Genomic DNA, 23,423 nt, shown 5'->3' with positions numbered 1-23,423 from the left:
TCTGTATCTCTATTTTAGAAGTGGATGACAATGATTATGTATTGCTTTTGTAATATAATAAAGTTCGAAAATTTATAATTTTAGTTAAAAAAGACAGTTGTGAATGTGTGAAAAACACACTGAGTTTTTGAATCAATCACTTGTAAGTATAACTTCAGGGGTGTGTGTGTGTGTGTGTGTGTGGTCATCTTGAATTTATGAAGGGACCCACGGATTAGCTTCCTCTTCCAGGTGTGTGTGTGTGTGTGTGTGTGTGTGTGTGTGTGTGTGTGTGTGTGTGTGTGTGGTCATCTTGAATTTATGAAGGGACCCACGGATTAGCTTCCTCTTCCAGAAGGTAAGGAGGAGTGGTACAGCAAGTAAGAGCACAGGAGGTCTTTCTGGGTTCCTGGCTTAGTTCCATCCCTTCCTAGTTGTGTGGCTTTGTATTTTACCTCTCTATGCCTTAGTTATCTCATCTGTAAAATGGGCACGTTAATACAGCATCTACTCTGTAGAGCTGTTGTGAGGATTACATAAGATGGTTCAGTGCCCAGCATGTAGTGAACATCAATAGATTTTAGTTGTTCCTGTTAACCCTGAAGATGGATGCTATCCCTTTAGAAAGTCCTTTTCCAAAGCACAGCACCCCACTGGCAAAGCATCAGAAGCAAAATCAAAATCTGTGAGCACCGAATACTCTCTGGGCTCCTATGATGGCAGTGAAGTGGTGGTTGCAACAACCCACATGCAGCAGATCAGCGTACCTGGGCCAATGAAGACAGACTCAATCGACATGTTTAGAAAGAGAGCTTAAGGTAAGTGGGAATTAAAAATGGAAGCAGCCCATGATATCTGTCAGTGATGTGGGATAGTGAGGGTGTTATATGGGAGACATGGTAGGAACAAGAGCAATAAAAACAAAAATAGGGGCTGGACGGTTAGCTCAGTTGGTTAGAGCATGGTGTTGGTTACACCAAGGTCAAGGGTTTGGATCCCCGTACTGGCCAGCCACCGAAAAAAATAAGTAAATAAAAAATAAATAAAGGGAACTGGGGTATGAAGATGATATAGGATAAGATGGTTGGTACTGTTAATCTTCTACTGGGTAGACCCCTAAGGGAGCATTCACAAGGGAAAGGCACACATGAGCAAAAATGAGCAATAGATTAGCAGTAAGGAGCTAGAGACGTGGCTATTTCTTTGTGTGTATTGCTCTTTTAATGCACACATGACACATGTTTATAGGCTTGGACCTGTATTCACCATGTCTCGTGCAGTATTTACAAGAGAATGAAATATAAAATATTTGATTCTTCCCTGAAACTTGGGCAACAGAGACTTCTTAAAAATGATTGTTTATAAGTTTTTTCCCAGCTTGGTTCTTAAGAAGTAATTCCTGAAATTATTTCTGAAAATGACAATTCCTTGCAGAAGGAATTTGTACAAGGACAGGAGAACTAAACATGATTTTAGTTTAAGTCTCTTCTAAGGAAAGAGGAAAAAGGCTTTTTAATTTAACATTTCCACCTAATTCTAACATCTAAATTTTTCAAAGCTTCCCAAGCCATTCCCACTGTTGTTTCCTTAAAAGCATAGAAAAGAGAAAAGATAGTCTTCACACTTCAACCAAGACACAGATTATTATTTGGTAAACTATATATTTGAAAATACATACTTGAAAAGTGCTTCAAGATGGAAATTTTAAAAATCATACAAGTTAAGGGAAATAGACGCAATGAGAACTACAGTGAAATTACCTAAACCTCTTGGAAATAAAGGTTCCAAAACCTAGATATATTAGAATATTTGCCTATTTCTGACTTAATAATCTTAAGGTATTTCCTTTCTTACATCAGGAAGGCAGATTTCAACTTTATCCCAGTTGAAAACAGATATTTCTTTCTTTTTTCTTCTTTAAAGAGAAATTTCCTTGAGCACAAACACTTGTGAATACTACTGACCCTCAATTATGGGATTGGAGAAAGTAAGGTTGCAGAGTATTAAATTCAGTATAATGGCTTACCTCTTACAGAAGCAGATGTTTCCTAATGGTATATTTAATTAGAGAAGTGATGCAGTACTGTATGTTAGTGATAATTAAACCTTGCGGCAAATTTCAGGGCTGTGGGGTGGGGTATGTGTAAGCCTAGGGAGGCAAAATTGAATAAGAGAACCCCATCTGGCCAGTGCAAATCCCCCATTTCACCAAACACTGTATGTCTTGAAATCTGCAGACTGGGAATGACTCATACCAGACCAAACCAAACAAAAACACTGAAAGGCCAAAGCAACATATTTATTGCTTTGTAAAATTCAGTCCTGTGGACTTGTTACTTAAAAAAGACATCTCCCAATTGACTTAGGAACAAATTACCTCCCCAAAGTATAAAACCATAAAATTACATATACCATTTTATCAACGGTTTCCTGCTTACATTTTTTTCTCTCTTTTGGCAATGGCCTTTAAAAACTGGAAATAAAAGTATATTAGGTTTTGAATATTCCCTTATATATTGTATACATAGAAAACCAGAGTAATGGCTGGGTGTAGTGGTTTGAATTATGTTCCCCCCAAACTCACCGAAGCTTGAATTGTGTCCCCCAAGTTTTATGTATTAGAAACCTGGCCCCCACTGTGACTGTTAAGAGGGTGGGAAATCCTATTTTGGTAATTGAAAGGTGGAGCCTTGAAGAGGTGATTGGATCGTAGGACCAGGATGTAGCGAATGGATTAAAAATGGTGGTTTAAGAGGAGAGTCTGTCTTTCTCTCTCTTCTCTGCTCTCTCTGCTTCCACCATCTTGCTATGTGAGAACCCAGGGTCATGGTCGCCACCACCAGATGGACTTTGGACTTCCCAGCCTCAGAAACTGTAAGCAATAAATTTTGTTTTCTTTATAAATCACGCTGTTTCAAGTATTTCGTTATAAGCAACAGAACAGACTAATATACTGGGACACTGGCTTTCTAGCTAGGGCAAAACAAATGAAACAATCTAAAGCAAATATGTCCATGAATTTACTCGTTTCTAAGACATGTGTAGGAAGAGGCCATCGTGTTTTGGGATGCCACTGAAGTAGGCACTTTAGGCGCATTATTTCCTCCAGCCACCACAACCGTATAAGGTGGCCGTCACACATTCAATATACACGGTCCCTGCCTTCAAGGCGGGTGGGTGGGTGTATACGAGTAACCAAATGTTTATACAGTGTGAAGTGAGATATGACAGAAGGAAGGTTCTGTGTACTACGGAGAGTAGGAGCATCATATTCAGGATCCCAAAGCCCATACTTCTTCTCAGGAATCCTTTTGCAAATGAAGACTGTGTTTCTGCACACAGATTTAGCTGGAAAACCCGAGTAGTAACGTAAAAGGCAGCACTGAATGGTATGTTCGGATTAAATGGATATCTTTTACAACTCTTCACATGTTACTAATATGTTTTTAGATTTTAATTTGAAATAGAAATGTCTACAATGCTGTCATGATAAAGAAAATAAGCAGCCAAGTTGTACTCCTAGGGAGCAAAATAATTCACAGAAATCATTTCACCTGAAAGTACAATATCAAAGAACTCGTAATCTCAGGCTTTTATTAAAGAAAGCTCCAAAAGATAAGGCTCAAAATTATAATTTTACATAAAAAGTACGAGGGTTTAATGAAAGTTCCTATTGATTCTTCTTCACTAAACACAATTCAGAAGATAATATTAAGAGGAACATTATTTAGGGTTTGCATCCAGGGGAAAAAACCCTTAAGCCAAAAACCTGCATACAAATATTTACATTTATAGCATCTCTATTCATAATTGCCAAAACTTGGAAGCACCAAGATGTCCTTCAACAGGTGAATGGAAGAATAAACTGTGTTCCATTCAGACAATGGAAGATTACAAAGTGCTAAAAAGAAATGAGCTATCAAGCTATGAAAAGACATGGAGGAGCCTTAGATGCACACCGCCAAGTGAAAGAAACCAGTGTGAAAAGGCTACATACTGTATGGCTCCAACCATATGACATTCTGGAAAAGGGAAAACTATAGAGACAGTAAAGAAGATCAGTGGTTGCAGGAGCTGGGGGTGCAGGGGAGGAGAAGGATGGACAGGTAGAGCACAGGGGATTTTTAGGGCGTGGAACTCTTCCATAGGGTGCTGTAATGGTAAATACATGACTTTATGCATTTGTCAAAACCCAAAGCACTGTACAACACAAAGAATGACCTCTAATGTAAACCATGAACTTTAGTTAGTAATAATGTATCAGTATTGGTTCATAATTGTGACAAATGTACCACACTAATATAAGATGTTAATCATAGGGGAAACTGAGGGTGGTAGTGGTAGAGGGAGTACATAGGAACTCTGTAATTTATGCTCAATTTTTCTATAAACCTAAAACTGCTCTAAAAAATAAAGGGTTTTTAGGGAGTGAAATTACTCTGTATGATACTGTAATAATGGACATGGGTCACTATTAATTTGTCCATAGAATGCACACCACCAAGAGTGAACCCTAGTGTAAACTAAAGGACTCTGGGTGGTAATGATGTGTCAATATAGGTTCGTTCATTAATTTTAACAAATGCACCGCTCTGGTGGGGGATGTTGATAATGGAGGGAGCTATGCATGTTCGGGGCACGGGTTATACAAGAAATCTCTGTACCTTTTTCTCAGTTTTTCAGCTCTAAAAAATAGAGTCTATTCATTTAAAAAAAATCTCAAAACAGTTTGATGGGGAAAGAGACTGGTCAACCTGAGCAAACAAAGAGAGAAATTATTCCAAATTGTGGAATCATGTGAATTAAACTATCTAACATGTTTGTTTATTATGGTACGTTTTTAATTAAAAGAATATGCGTAAAATAAAACATCAGGAATAGTAAAAAATTATCTTTCTTTCAGAATTTGAGGGGACCTTGGAGATAAATGAATAGGTTCAGATAAACTCAGAAATTAACCACTTGTGACTATCGAACACTCCAAATGTTCCTGAGGAGAAGGGAAAACTGGATTTTTGGTTTTTGCGGGAGCAAAAGAGAATGTGTTAAAGTGTTGTGAAAAAAGAAATTTACACTCGCTAATGATGCAATAAGGACTTTTCTAAAATTTTTATTTATGTTAACACATTGGAATGTACCCCAGATTACTAGATATATTGTACCTAAATGGTTTAATTTAGCCAGTGCTAATCTTACAGACTCTTTGAGGGTTCCTAAAGCTATTTCTTAAGAACGCAAATGACCCACCTTTTCAGCTATTTTAGAACCCAGGACAATAAATGTTCCACTGGCACATCAGAGAGGGGGTGCAGCCTGGGGATTCCCAATGTGGGTGGTGGAGTTAGGCTGCCTGGGTTCAAATCCTGGCTCCAACACTTCTGGCTGTGTGAACTCAGGCAAGTTACTTAACTTTCCTTGGCCTTTGTTTCCCCATATGTAAAGTGGGGGACACAGCTATACCTACCTCACGGATTAAATGAACTAATGCACATAATTCATGTGTGCAGGGCTGAGCATACAGCTCTCAAATGTTAACTGGTATTAGCTCTAATAATCTGATTTTAGGAGGCTGTTGTATATGACCATATCTATGCATATCATCATACATCTATAATGATCCCTTAAGCTGATGGCAACATAAAGACACTTCTGTGGTGGTACTTCTATCACTCTGGGGTAATTAAATGTTTACATGTTGGTTTCCTCCACTGAATTGTCAATGAAGTGACAGCAGAAGCTAAATCTTAGTCCTCCTTTTAAGAAAGTACATTTAAAGAAACATTTCTCAGAATCAGGAACCACACTGACTTCTTACTGGGAAAGAAATTTTAATTTCAGCTAAAATGTATACTGTTAAACTGAAAACTTTTTTTTTCAATTAAAAGAGTAAACAGGTAAAGTTTTAATTTACCATACTTTGGCCTAATATTCTTACTGTATATCAACTTTTAAGATTATCTGCATCCTAAAGTATTTCCCACGGCAATACTTGATTACACTGGGACTTTTGGCTGAAATGCCACGATGTTGAAAACAGAAACAGCAACCTGGGGTTCAAAGTGAAAATTAACCGCAAGTTGAGATCCACACCATTTGTAGTTGGTGAAAGTTCTAATTCACAGTACAATAGTCCCAGATAACAGATCAAACCTGAGCTTCTGCTTTTGAAAGGCTCCAGTGAGCGCAGTGAATGCAACTTCAGCTACTGTATCAAGGACTGAGATTTATTTAATCAAGATGGGAAAAAGAGGTTTATGATATTCTAAGAAGCAATGAAGTTTCTATTTTCATGTAAACTACCTAAAATAAACACCAAGGACAGCAAACCAGAAAAATGCCCCAAAGAACAGAAGCTTCTAAATAGATGGCTTTTTCTACATTTTAAGCAACAGACAAAAATTTATCTAAATTATTTTCTACTAAGACTATTAAAATGGCTTTTCTATTGCTATCAGGATGTAATTTCAGATCCACTCAATTTCAAGAAATTGACTAAAATTCATATTACAGATCTGGTGTATTTTAAATGATGCTACATGCACTATGCAGTATTTATGCTGATTACAACACCGAAGTAGCCGGACTCAGGTAATTTAGTTAATAACATTCAATCAGAGATGCCAAATTAATTTTTTAGATGTGTTCATGAATATCACTAAAATTATTATGAGGCCTGCTGACTGAAATACTTTCCCATTGTTCACTGGTGACACAATTTAGATCATATATATATATATATATATATATATAAATATATATTATATATTAAATTATAAATATATATTAATTAGATATATAATATATAATATATATAATATATAAAAATTATATATTAAATATAAATTATATATTAAACATATATATATATATATAAATATATATATATATTAGAATACATGATTCCCAGAATTATAAAACCAGGAAGAATCCTAAAGGGCACCTAGTCCAATGTTCTCATTTTCTAAGTAAGAAAACAGAGGCTTAGGAGAAGCAGGGGAATGAAGTGGTCCAAAGCTTGAGCTCTGGAGTCAGACACACGTGAGTTCCAGTCCCAGACTGGCAAGTTATTCACTTGTGTGATCTCAGGAAAGTTACTTAACCTCTCTAAGCCTCAGTTTTTTTCACCTGTAAAATGGGGATAATAATTGTGCTAGGGCATGCTATCATATTATTATTGTTAATAAAAAGTGACTCCTAAGGCAAGTAAACAGCAACAGAACTAGAACCTAGAGTTCCCGACACACACACCACAGCCTTTTTTCATCTAGACACAGTACCTGAGATAAAAATTCATTGGTAGAGTTGTACTGACAATTTAAGTAGAACTCTACATCAAACAGAAGGGTAAATATTTCAGTCTTCTTGCTACTGAATTGACAAAATATTGCTAGTGATCACATACAGAGGTTTCAATTTCATGAAGATCCACACATATTTAGCTTTCCATGAACAATGACTATTTCATGTTTACCTTCATAACTGCTTTAGCTCAGTTATATGCTTTTAAATATTTTCCACTAACAGCTGCTCTTATAAAATAAATGACAAGGTGTATTGGCCACAAATAAAAGTTAGGGTTGACTAGCTAATGACCTTAAGTTTGCCATTGGTTAGTTGCTATATGGAATAGTCCAATATTCTTAATTTGTATTGTTGGTCAGATATCACCATATCCTCTACACATCTACAATGGAGGAAGCAATAATACAGGACACATGAAAGGAAAAAGCTCAAACAGATCTGCAGTATGGGCAAAATCTGCTCAGGCTAAAACAGACTCCTCAGAATCCAGTAGCCACTAATTAGACATTTGGAATTGCCATTTTTGTCAACATTTACTGCCCTTAAATGGTTCATTCCACTCAGAGTTGAATGTTTTTCTTGTATTTTTTTAAAAAACTGGATAATTAAGAAGTTTCAAAAAGGGTATTAGTTGTATATAATATGCTCCCAATACTCTGCTTTTGATAATTTTTAGTTAATTGCCAGTCTTTTCAGTAAATATTCTTAGACTTTCAAGTGGGTGCTTAAAATAGTTTCTGGTAATAAACCAAAGATATTTTTTCTCCTAATCCGGAGAATGGTCAATGAATATGCAATTAATCTTAAATCTTTAAAAATAACTAAGAGCAAATGTAATATGGTATAAATATATCAAATAGACATTAACTCAAACTACAGTGAGATGAGCTCACGCATAAACACGAACAAAGCCAAACACCTTTTTAGATAACACCAATGTAATTCAGCAGACCAACAGATGAGAATATAGTAATTTGAAAGGTGGCAATTTGTATCCTTACCCAGTGTTTAGTATTACAGTTACTAGGAATAATATAGTTTGGCAAACTTACCCGCATTTTTGCACAAGCATCTTGGGTTGATTCTGTCCCCCTGAGCTCTTTTATCAGCATAGAACCTAAATACTAAAATACCAAAAAAAAAAAAAAAAAAAAAAAAAGGAATGCTTTATGAAAAAGAGATTATAAATATGAGTAATGATTTAAAAACAAATTTTGGAAGTACTACTGGCTAGGTTTCCTGGCTATAAGTTGTATAACTTTTAAAAACTAACAGTAACTCATCCTAACAAATAAATGCATTCATAGAGAGGATGCAGTAGATTTACCCATAAGTTCTGGGGGCTGTAAATTGCTCTTTATAATGAAACTGCAGCATTTTCTAAAGATGCCATCTTTCAAATCATATTTAACTGCAAAATGGGGGCATCTAAAAATGTATTCCCTTTTTTTTTGAGGCAGCAGTGTCTGCAAAAATAAATCACACTACTATCTATGTAATTACAGGGTTGTATGAGACAGCTGAAAAGCTAAGCAACATGTCCCCCATTTGGGCTTATTCGGCTGCATAGGTAATTAACATCAGGCTGTTCTTAGGCGAAGACGCAGTTTTGGACTTTTTTTGTTCACAGCTGCATGCCCTATGTCTGATCCACCTGAGAACAGGATGGAAGTGTATGGGGGAGGGAGAATGTCATTCTCAGTTGTTTCACAGCAGAAAAAAACGGTCCCAGTGCAAAGTGACACTTGGAGGGCCGGATGGAGGTAGGAGAAGGAGGAGAGAAAGTCTCTTCCTGGGAATTACCAACCACTTTGCTATTAGGGAATTGGATCCAAAACCACCTGGTACAAAACACCACTCATGCTCCAGCTTCTGGCTGGGTGCAAACAGTTTTAAGCAAAATGTCTGTGTTGCCTTTCTACCAATTGACTCCTCTTCAACCTTTTGAAGGTTCAATAGGGTTCTTCCCTTTTGTCATTTTTTCTCCCCCCTCATGTCCTTCCCCCACCAAAATCTCTATATGTCTTTTTAAACAGTGAATTAAAATAATTATTTTAGAAGAGACTTGAAGGCAACTTCCTGTCATGACTGGAGACACCTTGATACTCTGCAGAAACAGGGATGGGCATCGGTCTTGTGACCAGAGAAGACCTGACTTGAAGAGGACGTGCAAAGTCCCCAGAGCAGAGGGCTTGGTCAAAGACCTTGACGAAAGGCATGTTCAGAAAGGCTCAGGAATTTGGGGTTTGAGTTTTGGAGGAAGGAGCCATTTCAACCCTGCCGATTTGGGGCGATTACTACTGAAATACATCTAATGCTGCAAGATAAGTAGGCGGTAAAAGAGGAGCGGGTAGCACAAAATGAAAAAAAGCCCAAATTGCTATGAGATAACCAGAACACCCACATCTTAATCAAATTAAGGAAAATTATCTTGGTGAAATCTTTATCTTTTAAGTTATTAAGAAAGTTTGCTCTAATTGAAAGGTTTCTTTTTAAGAGAGGCAGCGTCAGTGTGCTGCCCAGAGGGTTCAGCCACTTTTTCTGCTGTAGTCATGGCAACCAGCAGCCTCAAAGCCTACAACATCTTTTGAACATTTACCTGTTCCCATTACTCACAATTCTCGGCTAAGCATAACCGCTCCCCCTCTTCTAAAACAAACAAACCAGTAATATAATCCCATTGATGACAATGAAAAGAATCTGGTATGTACATGACATGGGAGACCCAGCATTTTGCGATCACTGGTGAGTGAGGACGTATATATGTGCTATATTTATACTCATTTCCATTTTTAAGATTGAGCTTTATCACATTTCTTTTAAAATCCACAACACTATCAGAAGAAGGCAAAACAGACCTTAAGCTTACGAGATTAAAAGGGTTGTAAAGCTTTACTTATTTGGACTTTTTCGTTGGATAAAATGTTATTTTAAAAAAAGAGAAGGGGAAACCCCTTTAGGAATTTAAGTGATGGACATTTGGGTATATTTTCAATATAAATGCAAACAAACCAGAAACATAATCTCCATCCCCATTTGTATCCCAATACTGAATTCAGGGTAACTTACAAAAGCTTTGTAATCACACGATTGGAAGATGAGCTTTTCTGGGTGATGCTGCCAGTACTGTACAGGAGTCGAGGCTGTGGCTTCATTTGGAGGTCGCAAGGTAATGGAAGGTTCTCCCCAGTCCCCTGTCTGAAAACGACATTTATTCTAGACGCAACATGAGCACTGAGCAAAGTTCATTCCCTATAGTTTGCCTCTCTATGTTCACCTTATACATGGGTGCTGTCAATGTGCGAATGTATTTGAGTATATTATATGTTTATAAATACTTTTACTGGTTATTACATTTTTATATGTATTAGCATCATATTTCCCAAAGCTGAGTTAATTTTTGAGGTGTGAAGTTGAATTTTTCTGCTTTTAGAATGACACACTAAACTAAGTAGTTTTAAACCAAATATGAAGATATTAATAAATGATTTACTATTTCATAATTTTCTGTTACAAGAGAAAAGAACGTACAATCTTTGAAATAATTTTTTATCTGTTTTCAAACTTGACTTTGAAATTTTTAATCTGAATTGATTTTACATTCAGAATATACATCTGCATAAATTTCAGTTCCCAAATATATCATGTACCATATACTTTGAATAATTTTATGTCTCTGGAGAAATGATAATTGTAAGTATGATACTAAACAAAATTTTAAAAGAACAACTTACTAATGGGTGACAACTAGTTTCTCTTGTCCAAATTCAATTGTATTGATATAGTGCCACTGTGATTGTCTTGGGTGTATGCAGCTACTTTTCTCAGAAAACCTAAAGCACCAACGAAGACATTTAAATGCTGAGTTTGCTCATATGTGCATATGCATGTACTTGAGGGTCCTGACTCAGAAATACAAGCACATTCACATATAATGACATGTCATATAATACATATGGGCACTAAGATAGACCTGCAACAGAAGGTCATCCTTCATTTCATTTATTATTGTCCATAAGGTTAGCCTCAACGTGTTTTACTACTATAATAGTTTAGTGTCATAAAGTCAAAGGCCTTTGTTGGCAGGTCTTTTCGGGGCTCTAATCTGATTTACGTATTACACATGGGATATTTCTTACTCTTTTTATAAAGATTCTGATTTTTCAAAATTCAGTTCTTTGTTCTCAAATGAACATGGCTAAAACTAGACAACAGGCAGACTTCCAAAGCCACTCTCTTCTAACCTGGATATGGCTGACCTTATAGAATTATAAGAAATTACTTTTCTTGGGAGTTGGAAAGTGTACAAAAAGGTCTCATGAGCTCCAAAGCCAAAGAAAACTTTGGTTAGAGACCAAGTTCCGTAGAAGTACTAGCAAATGCACTGACACACTGTAGGATTTTTTAATGAGGATTTTCAAGGAGTCCAGGACCAAGAATGCAAAATTTTTGATGTAGGTGCATGTTCTAGGAGAGAAAGGAAGTGCATAGCTTTCATAGATGCTTTAAAAGGATCTAGAAACCGAAAAGGTTAAGAACCACAGTTCTCCAGGAATGGCCTAAATAATGTGCATGTTTTGGGGAAGAGGACTACCATTCCATTTTCTCCGTGCAGTTTGGACTGACATTAGGTGGAATATGAGGTAGCTGCCAATGATAGAAAGTCCTATTTACAGGACTTCAGGAATGCACAGGCTTTTTCATAGGGAGCCTGAAGCATTTCTCCTTGATATGGGTCACTTCCAAGCCCAGGAAGGGCAGAGTTGGCATCACTCTGCTTCCTTGGCTGCTCAGTGTAGTGTGCGACCAGTCGGAGCGCCTCTAGCTCTTCTCTCACGCTCTGTTCTGAGCTCCTCTCCGGGTTAGTTTTGTTCTAGTTGCTCATTTACTTATTGCATCAGCCTCCTATTCCCTGTCTGTCGATATTGAGTTTACCTGTAATATTAACTTTCACATTTCTGTCTGTTTTGTGACCCGCCCCAACTCATTCTTGAGTTTTTCTCTTTATATTTATATGAATTTTTATTCTGTAAATGCAATAACTGACTGCTATTAACTTTAGGATTAAGTTTTTCTCTGGCTTCCTATTTTGATTTTTTTCTTTTCCTTCTCTCTCAAATGTCTGGATCTTTATTCTCTCTCCAGTCTTTATTTCAACTGGCTGTGATTTGCTCTCAAAAAACTACTATAAAATTTAAAATGTAAGATATTAGGTTTTCAATATCATTTTGAAGCTTAGAGTAATAACCTTTAAGTGATAATAGCTTAAAATTCTGGAAACATGCAGCTCTCCCCAAATAAAAGCTCTCCCCTAATCTAGCAAATCATCTAATCTCCCCCATTAAACTTCTCTCCTCTACTCCCCCCTCCCTCAATAAAGCAACGATGTAGCAAACAGGTATTGTACATTTAAGTCACAGGTAACACTGTTAACAGAACAACAGAAGTTTGCACGCAACTCTGTGGAATGATACAAAAGGAGGATCTGGTTGACATCAAAAGATCCTTCGATACAGTGTCTGCGGATGTGAGAACTCAAACCAAGCATCAGATCTTCATGTTAGCCCTATGATAGTTCAGCTGAGGTTTGCCTTGGCCAAGCTCAACAGGCAGATTTCAAAAAAGCCTGAACAGACATGGCAGGAACTGGGGATACCATGGGTTGCAGGGCAAGGGTTGGAAATGGGGCTGGGGGTGGGAATGGGTAGGGTGAAGCTAGGGTTATGGGGACATTTCACATTAGTACATTAAGCATGCAAATCATATGCAAACTCATTCTCTAATTGTTCAATTAACTCACGCACTTAGATAATTAAACTTTAATGTGGGTTCCATACACTCAAAGCAGAACTACAGCCAAATGCTGATCCAAATATTTACATCATCCACATAAGTTATAGCAGCCATTCTGGAAATAACAAGCCCTAGCACATCCAACCTCAGTTTGGAAATCACTGCGATCTCTTATTTGACAACCACTTGAAGAAATTAGCAGCACATCCATTCAGCTCTGTTTAAACAGGGCCATCGTCTGCTCTCCTATAGCTCTACTTTGTCCAAAATCACAAACCACCTGCTTTGAATCCAGAGTGATCTGATAGGGCCTCCCCTAGGTGCTATGGGGGGAGATACTTAGAGGGAAGAGAAATATAATCCTTACTTTATTTTCTTTGTGACCTTGAAACACTGCTCTAGTCCAAATATTTTAAAATTCCCTGCAAGAAATGAATCTACCTTTCTGGAAGGAGACACTGAGTTTTGTCATACTCAGTGCTCTTTTCAAAAATTTATTTTCAAACAGAGGGAAAAATGTTCTTAAGATTGAATTTATAAGAATATAATTTCTTTTCTTCCTGGAAATTCATTAACTTCTCTCTATATCGCGCCCTCTCTTTTTTTTTTTGTCTTTTTCGTGACCGGCACTCAGCCAGTGAGTGCACTGGCCATTCCTATATAGGATCCGAACCCGCGGCGGGAGCGTCGCTGCGCTCCCAGGGCTGCACTCTCCCAAGTGCGCCACGGGCTCGGCCCACTCTCTTTTTTTTTAAACCTTAGATCTAAGAATATTTAGAAGACTCAATTTATAGACATTGATTTTTCTCTCTGGAATTAATTTAATGGAAACAGATGAACTCTACCAACCGGACTTAACATTGTACTATTGCAAATGAGAGGTATGACCTTGGCCCTTGGCTGGAATTCAGCTTTACCTGGTTGACTGCCTGTAAAAACAAGAGTTCAGAGAACAAGGGTGCCTTAGGTCTCAACCCTCTGAGAGGCTGAATTACACCAGGAATGAGCTAGAAGGAGTTAAGCAGAGTAGTTGCTACACAGATTTTTGTCTCATATGTAAAGTAATTTTGAACTGTGAAGCCCAGTGTTAGGTCTGGTTGAATAGTACATTCATGTCTACATAATACCTGTATTTCCTCAGGCAAAATTTATAATCAAATTTAAAATTTTCCACTTTAAAAAAATGCTCATTAAGTATTAAACAAAAATGAAAAGACCCAAGAAGTATTGAGCCTCAAATAATGGTTTATAATCAAAAATGGATCTAAACATGGGTAACAATGATGCAATAATATTTAATTAGAATAAAAAAATAAAGTAGTAAAAGTTTCAGGTAGAATCTGTCATATTTTAAACTATAACTGACACAGTGGTCTTTAGAGGGCTTCCTTAAGTAATTACAGAAGAGAAATTAGAATGATTCAATGAACTCTTAATAAATGTCTTCAGGCTATTTCTTTAGAGCTTAAAATACTTAGAGAAAATCTTGCCTTTAGGTTCATGTATTTGAATGTCTTAATATTCCAAAAATGTGATCATTGACACCTCATTTATTTGGTATTTATTATTTTTATATGTATGCCTTAAGGCTTTTTCAGTTTTTTATAAACACGCTAAGGTACATCAACTAAACAGAGAGAAAACTCCAATAAAAATTAACCTTCTAACATAAAGGGAAAACGTAATTTGAGATTAGAGTTTTAAATGGAGAACTGATTCTGCTCAACAGGTGTCTGTTAACTGCCACCTATAAATTCACAGTCTGGTTGAGTTTGAAGAACACTAATTGGGCCGTATATAATACATAATTGAACATTCTCTTGTAGTACCAGCTAAAAAATGAAAACCACTAACTGAATTTAGTTATAATGCGTACAAAAATTCACAGAAGTCTATAGATAGGTTTTTATGAGATAGCAGATTCCAAAATGCAGCTTTTAAACTTTCTGTTATTTCAAAAGTTAGTAAATAGCTGCAAGGTTTTAGTTCATATGCACCAGACACCTAAGGCAAATTCTAAAACAGATCACATCATACCACTCTCTCCCCCCAAAATGGAAACTGAATATTACATATTCTCTATCCTCTGAGAATACAAAGGAGAAAACTTTCTCAATATTCTCATTTTCTTCTTGAGAAAAAAGTTTCCTGATGTCATTAAATAATTAAAAGGCATGATTCTGATTTGGTTTTCTAACATTAACAAAAAGGTTTGGTATTTTCCAAGCCTTGTATTATTCTTTTTAAATTTTTAAAAAATTAGTATTTAATTGATTTTTTAAATAGAAGCTTTTAAACCTTTTCTACTAGGAACTTCTTCCACCTACCTGCTTGTAAATTTAGATCTGAATATTAACAAACATTATTCTCTATTTTTTTAGAACACTTAATAAAAAACTAAAATGATTTTAAATGACAACTGTTCCTTTAAGGTTTTACTTTCAATAATTCTGATAAATTTCAGAGATAGACTACCCAAACATAGATACATGTGATTACATTTTCTGTCTGTAATCTCTAGGGCTTTGACAAATGCTACATATAGCTCCATGCTTATAAATATGTGTACTTATATTTGGATGTGGATGTAAGGAAAAGGCCTCCTACAAACATTCACATACACACAAAAGCAGGAGGCTGCGGCCGTTCTTTTAAAAAACCTTCAAGAATAAAGAATGGTAGTTTGGTCAAATGCACTTGGTTATACTGAATTTATTTCTTTTGATGGTAAAGAGCAGAGATGGCCACTTCCAAACATACAAAAGCTGTGGTTAGCATTTACAGGTTCAGGAGGAACTGCTGGGTCTCAGGAGTACCAGTGCCAGGCAACCTATAGACATCACAATCCTCAAGAGGCAGGAGTCCCATGCACAGGAGGATGAATGGGCCTGATGCAGCACCCCAAAAGAGGCCTTTGCATGCCAACCCAAGAATTCTGCTCAGGAGGCCTTTGCATGCCAACCCAAGAATTCTGCTCAGGAGGCCTTTGCATGCCAACCCAAGAATTCTGCTCAGGAGGCCTTTGCATGCCAACCCAAGAATTCTGCTCAGGAGGCCTTTGCATGCCAACCCAAGAATTCTGCTCAGTAGGCCTTTGCATGCCAACCCAAGAATTCTGCTCAGGAGGCCTTTGCATGCCAACCCAAGAATTCTGCTTAGTGATTCTCAACCAAATGTCTCAACCTCTCAGACAGCAGGCTAGCCAATGGGAAAATTCAACAGGATCTGAAAATAGGATGGCATTTTAAGATACAAAAGGTAAAAAACAAAAACCTTTTACCTCAAACTTTAAAATGTTCACTTTCCAAACAAAAATTTTTCTAAAGTATGCAAAAGTGAAATGTGAACCTTTGAATATTAAGCAGCTCAGAGTAAAATGCGCCACAACTTCACACACATTCCAATGATCAGTCCAGTTATCATCAAATGGAAAAAAGGCTGAGAACCACTTTGTAGCTGTAACAGTGCCTCTCCCAGCTATCCTCCGCCCATACTTCCATTAAAATGTATACAGAATGTCATGCAAATCATACTCAAATATTTCTCACAAATAAAGCACATGAATCTTTGAGAATCATTAGACACAAAGGGTTGAGTAGCCCATGGACATGGGGGAGTACAAACTGGGGAAGAATAGCACTGATATATATGTGTGTATATATATATCAATTTACCCTTTTCCTTGTTCCTGTAAAAGCAAGTTAACACAGATGCCTGGAATGAAAGCCAAAACTCACACAGGACAAATTTTAACCATAGACTTTAAAACCAAGTATGTTTCTCATTTTAGGACAATGTTTGCACATTAACTCGTCATGAGGCACAGTAAATGAAGTGTAATAGACAAAGAATCTCAGGAGGCACTAGACATTACAAATTTTCTGCTTTGCTAGGACACACTACCTACAGCTATTGACAACACTTTGCGACACATCACATAGTGCAAGTTCAGGAAGAGGAAATAACCATTTGTAACCTTACATTATGAACCTGATGGATCGCTGAGAAAGGAAATCCAGCGTTCTGATTCGTCCATATTTCACAGACAGACGACTGCTGATATAAACAGAAAACTATCTCATCTTGTCAATATTTAAAACATGGTAGCTACCAAGGTAGCATCCAGGAAGAGAAGGAGGAAAATATTAAAATGCAAAGAATCACATTTCTTTAAAAAGAAACACTCAAAAAATGTTTTAGGATGCCCAAGTTTTAAGAATTGACTTCCAAGTCATTCTTTTTGCTTAAAAACATTTTGGGTTGGCTGGAAAAAAACAAAAAACAAAACCATTTATGCATTACTGTTATATCAAGGTAACGTACCAATAAATTCACATCGTGGAAAAAGCAAACTGTGTTTAACATTTGCCAGAAAGAACAGAGGTACCCTCCCTCTTCATGTCATTACTTTCAGAGGATAAATATTTTCATTAACTTCAAGAAAGATGAGAAAAAACCTTTAACAGAGGTGAAACATTTTTATTTTCTTATCTTCAATGACCAAGAGCAAATGACACAATAAAATGACTTTCCTCATTTAGTCATTGCTCCATCTGATAAACCTAGAAGATATTTATGCCTCCAGCATTCTCAAGGGCAAAACTCTGTGGTTAACAAAGGCAGAAGTGTCACTGTGCCTCCCAGCAGTGGGACTGGGGGTGGAGGTGGCAGGAAGGAGGCTGGGGCAGCGAGAGATGGGGTCAGAGAAGCTCAGTTCTGTTACTCAAGCAGAAACTTTTGGGAACAAGATTTGTGAGTCTAATGAATCAGCTCTATAATTTGGGCTCTCCACCACACCATTAACAACCTGAGGCAATACTGTTTGCTCAGAACAAAAAGCCAAACTAACCAACACCTCCTCCCAGGAATTACAGCAGAAACCATCAAATAAACTGACTGAGCTCTTGGCTTGACCATTTCAGAGTTCTTTTCCTGATTTCTATCATTCTAAAAGACACTGTGAAATTGAATCACAGAAAATGGCAGAGCGCCTAAACATATTCAGCCAGCACTGCAAGTATCCCCAGATTTCAAAAGTGGATTGTAGAAAGATCATTGCAGGAAGGAGATAAGCGCATAACCACGACATAGTTTAGAAACCCAGTAAAGAACAAATTATGAGACAGAAAGCTTATCCCTGGCTAAACGTTTCCGTCACTCCCACCCTCCAGAAACACTCACCAGAGATTTAACATCTCTCTCCAGTTACAACAGCACGTCCCCGCCCACCTACACCTTTGTGTTCCATCCCTTCTGCCATATGGATGGCTTGCTGGGGACAGATTGTCAGGTAACCAGCATTCTGTTAAGGAAGTTAGATCTCCAAGGTCTGACCCAAAGGCACTTCCAACCACCTCCCACATAAACCAGCTCTGCTATTCTCTGTTCCCTCTCTATTTTCTCCATAGGGGAATCTTCCTCTTCCTAACTTTCAAAAATTAATTCTCTAGCAAGTTAAGTCTTGGGCCCATTCACCCCCCTGGCCTTGTTTACAACAGCTGTCATCTGATGTAAATATATTAACTCCATGCTTTAATTGGTTTACCCACTGAACTGGCACCAAACATACTTCTAGGGTCTCCTGACCTGTTCAGCGCTCCTACCCACAGTCTTCAGCTAATTCTTTTACATAAATCATATCTTCTACAACTTTCACACATTTCTAGTGCTGGTAGTAGCCCAGGTACCACCTGTCATCTGATAGATGAAGACACAGACATTCAGAGAGGCTAAGTGGCTTACTAAGGTCACACAGGGGAGTGGGACAACGTGTCAGCCTGCTGGCATGGCTGGGAAGGAGTGGGAGCCTGGTACTGACTTCACTGGAAGGCAGAGGAAGCTCTAGTTACATTGAGCTTGTTTTACAGATCCTAAAACAAGTATATCTAACTGTAAACAGTTCATGAACAGTCTCAATTCTACAGGGGTCCAAACACCTAAAAGTTTTACTCTTTTCTAATCCTTACTCCCAAATGGGCCATGGCCAGTCTTCCTGCCCCGATGAGCACCAGGTCACTTAACATTTTGGGCAGACTGGTCACACTGAGTCACGAAGAACCCATTTTGTATAAAATCCCATCTCATAGCTGATTCAAACTTTCCCCTCCCTCATCACATACCAGTCTTGGGGCTTAAAAAACCCGAGAAGAACATTTTGGGCAGACTGGTCACACTGAGTCACGAAGAACCCATTTTGTATAAAATCTCATCTCATAGCTGATTCAAACTTTCCCCTCCCTCATCACATACCAGTCTTGGGGCTTAAAAAACCCGAGAAGGGTGACAGAGACTGATCTGCACTTTGTCCTTTCCTCCCCTGCTCTTCTCTTTGGAGGGAGTGGGGTGGAGTGGCGTGGTCTGTCTCTGGATGTCCCCCACTCCAAGCTCTTCCTCCTTCACGTGTTTAGTTGGGGAGGAGAGTATAGTAGGACAAGGGCTTCTTCCTTGTCCAGCTGTGCTGAGTTCTCTCTGATGGTTGTCACTGTGTTTTAGCTAACACTAATGTGGCCTCCCATGCCCTCTGTGCAGCAGGTGGCCCAACCTAGGTTCTACCATGTCCCTGCGTAAGTTCTTTGGAGGGCTGTGCTGGGGTAAAGGGTGGGTCCCCATGCACAGTTTCTGACAGGAGATTTCCTTCAAGCCCCACTCAGCCCTCCCAGGGCACATGCACGCTTCTTGGGTAGGAGGCAGGGGAGAGGGTCCTGCACGTCCCCGTGAACCCCATCACACGTACACAAGCTTGTCACACAGAACAGAGGAAGGGCAGGCTGCTGTACATTCCTCTCTGGGGGAGAAGGAAAGGCCATTTCATTTTCAGTAGAGTGGGCTCAGGTAAGTACAGGAAAAGACAAAGTGGAGACCGTACAGACACTTCCTGGGGAGTTTCGCTTAAAGAGAAATTGAGCAGGAGGTTGAGGATGATGTTAAGTTGAGGGAAGGGGTTTATTTGATGTATTCGACACCACTGATCACTCCTCCTGTTTCTTAGACTCTTTTCGTGGTTCCTATTATCTGACCATTCCTGGAGCATCAGCCCTCAGTCCCTCTCGAATCCTTCTTGGCTATACCAGGTCTCATCCAGTACTGGCTCCCAATTTTCTATCTCCAGCCCAGACTTCTGCCCTAAACTCAAGACTTGGACATCAAGCTGCATAACCGACACCTCTATTTTGACATTTAATAGGATCTCAACCAGTTGCCCAGTCTCAAACTATTGGAGCCATCCTTTCTCTCACAATTTCACATTCAATCCTACTGAATCTACTTCTAGAATCTTCTCACCCTCCTATCACTACCTGGTCCAGGCCACTACCTTTTCTCACTTGGATCATTCCATTAGCTTTTGGTCTTGTTGCTTTCATCCTTGCCCCTCAGTGTCTATTCTCAACACCAGAGCAAAATGACCCATTGAAAATGAAAGCCAGATCGTGCCACGCAGCTCCATTTAACCCAGCAGAGAACTCAGAGTCCTAACGATGCCACCCGTTCTGCCTCACCTCCCTGCTCGCCTCTCCTACCACCCCCCTTACTCACTCGCTTCTTGACAGCAAAGCACACTCTTTCTTTAAACCCTCTGCACTTGTTTCTCCATCGGCTTGAAACATTCCTCCCCCAGATACTACAGAACTAACTCCCTCACCTCCTTCCGGTTCCACTCGAATGTCGCCTTCTCAGAAAAACCTTCCCCAAGCACCAAAGTAGATAATATCCAAATCTAGTCTACGATTTCCACACTGTAAAAGAATTATACTTTCAAGTAGAAATTTAAAATTTGAAAAAAGTTTGGAGCATAAGAACCTATCTCCCTGACATTCATTCAAAGATAGTTAGTGGTCACCTATTGGGTACAAGGCACGAGTCACAAAGTAAATAGCAACCACCCCTGCTTTTAATCAATGTATATGGGAACTGTCAGAATTAGTAGTAACCCGGGACTGAGAGGCTGACGGTGGGTCTCGGAACAGAACAAGCTGGTGACAGCACCATCTATTCAACAACACCAATTAGGCTCTGGAAACCTTCTGGGAGATTGCTGATGTTGTGTAGCTAGTTTAATAAAGAAACTTTTATGAATAGATCCCTCCAATCAGATTCTATCACAGATGAAAATTTCTGCCTTGTTCTAGCCCTGGGGAAAAAAAAAAAAGGCTTTCCTCTTTTCCTCTGTTTCTCCCTTATGTTTGTCATAATACTTTCACACTTCAGGGTGTTCAGAAATTGACCAGAAAAAATTCAATGAGAAATATGAAAGGTTCAGAGTGAAAGCTAAGAGAATAATGAAGTCCATTCCTTCTCTTGGATGACAGCACTTCTAAAGTAAAATGAAAACAAACTTGAAGAGCAAACAAAACAGCTTCAAAGGCAGAAAAAAAAGGGCAACCTAACAAAGGAAGCCTTGGTCAGTAGCTCAGCGGCTCCTGGAGTAGAGACTTGGATGAGATGAGATCTGTCAAAGGATAGAGTCAAATTCAGCGCAGTCAAGGAATAATGCACCCAGCCCCCCATATGTATATTTTCTTCCAGCAGTGACAGCCCCGCGGCATCTTCTTCTGTGGGCACAAACTGAACTCTGCCTGGAAATTAGAAATTCAGAACCTTGTTTCTCCTGCGTTGCCCAGAGGCTGCAGGCCAGCCTCTGATCATTTTGTCTGTCCCAGTGTTGTATACAGAAGAACGAGCCTCCTCCTGTCCTCTTGGGTGAGTTTCAAGATACACACTCAGCCCTCTAATGACTGCATGGGATTTAGATTCTTTTCTTCAGCTACACTGTCAACCTCTGAAGTTCAGTGTCCATGTCTATTTATTTCTACTTCTAAACAGTGAAAGAAAGAAACAAATATACCACTGACCCTTTTTATAAAAGGTTTCAGGTGAACGATTTTATTTGCAGGGAATGCTGGACTCAAGAAAATGCTTCCTGTCATTTCTCCACCTTTTTGAAGAGCAGTCCTTCCAAAGCTTCATGACTGTGATGTTCCTCTGTGTCTATGGGGAAGATTCTTGGGCAGATTAGTAATCACCCACCAGTAGGGAGAAGCTAAGCCAACAGTTGTTTCTCCAACTACATCTGCATGTGTGACCCGCTATTGCTGGTGTCAGCATTAATCAAACTGTCAAAAGTAGGAGGAAGTCAGCAGCACGTCTGGTCCTATCACAAGTCCACTGGCATGATATAAATTCCAGTACTGGGCCGACCCTGTGGCACACTCGGGAGAGTGCGGCGCTGGGAACGCAGCAGCGCTCTCGCTGCGGGTTCGGATCCTATATAGGGATGGCTGGTGCGCTCACTGGCTAAGCGCGGTGTGGCCGGTCAAAAAAAATAATAAATAAATAAATAATAAATAAATAAATAAATAAATAAATAAATAAATAAATTCCAGTACTGCCTGCCCAAGTTTAAGGTTCTCTCCCCTCCCCCTTGTCCCCCTCCTCCCCATCCTGCTTCCCTCCCTCCCTCCCTCCTTTCTTTCTTTCTTTCCTTGTTAACTCTGATTCTGGTACTGATAGCACATAAATTAAGTCCTCAGCTGCCAAAGTAGGGGAGAATTATAGGCTTATGATATGCCTATTATTCATTTGTAGAGACAATATATATAACCTGCATTCCCTAATATGATAGTTGTAGCCCTAAATGGCATTACACAATTATTTATGCAATTTTTTCATGGGAAAAAAATAGAGCAGAGAAGAAAAAGAACATTGCTCGTACAATCCAGATCTCGATATACAGCTCCTCAGGTTCTCCGGAGGTTGCAGGGCATTTAAGTCAACTGGGATCATGCTGTTTATAGCAAGATAGGCTATTTTACTTGTTCTACCTCAAAGTTTGGATGTCATCACTACTGATACAAACATTTTTCAGGATGACTAAAAAGCAGAAATATTAATAACTCATTCAGAAAAGCGGCAATCAGCCTTTTTATCACAACATGAATTGCTACAAAAAAACAAGATTTTGCAAAGTATGTTTTTCTTTGCCTGTAACATCTCATGAAAATATATGTTATGCTCTGCTCTTGCAAACTGAGGCTGTCATTTTCTTGACTTAAACCCATCTATTGACTATATGCTCAACATTTGTTTCTTGCTTCTGGTAAAAAAGAGGTATTGGACAAAGCCATTCATTCAGTGATATTTACTGAGACCTCATTATTTCCCCATTTTACCCTTATGAAAAATATGGAAAAACAAGGTTTAACTGAGACCATCCCAGTTGATGTCCAGTCCGTCATGTCTGAGAGCCCTGTGGTTTTATGGTGCCTATAACCTTATGTAATTTGGTCAACAGTATTTATGGAGTGCTTAATTCTAGAGGAATAAAAAATGACTGAGGAAGAGTCAGGCCTTAC

At 38.5% G+C, this 23,423-nt stretch overlaps 1 protein-coding gene across 15 annotated transcripts in view; it reads right to left on the bottom strand.

The window, feature by feature from the left end:
- The window catches only part of ANKS1B (ankyrin repeat and sterile alpha motif domain containing 1B), a 1,093,604-nt gene that overhangs the window by 35,586 nt on the left and 1,034,595 nt on the right, over positions 1-23,423 (bottom strand). For 6 of the 15 annotated variants that reach the window (XM_063076113.1, XM_063076114.1, XM_063076115.1 and 3 more), the window contains 2 exons: positions 10,351-10,479; positions 8,334-8,405 (listed from right to left, as the gene is read on the bottom strand). In XM_063076113.1, coding sequence (XP_062932183.1) covers positions 8,334-8,405; positions 10,351-10,479 — 201 coding nt within the window. Of the gene's footprint in view, positions 1-8,333; positions 8,406-10,350; positions 10,480-17,055; positions 17,131-23,423 lie in introns of all 15 variants that reach the window. The other 9 variants (XM_063076110.1, XM_063076116.1, XM_063076120.1 and 6 more) reach the window with 2 other exon arrangements.

This window comes from Cynocephalus volans, chromosome 12 (assembly GCF_027409185.1).
Source record: "Cynocephalus volans isolate mCynVol1 chromosome 12, mCynVol1.pri, whole genome shotgun sequence".
Classification (NCBI taxonomy): Eukaryota; Metazoa; Chordata; class Mammalia; order Dermoptera; family Cynocephalidae; genus Cynocephalus; species Cynocephalus volans.
Note: the sequence above shows the minus strand (reverse complement) of the source record. Positions and strands in the feature narration are given on the sequence as shown.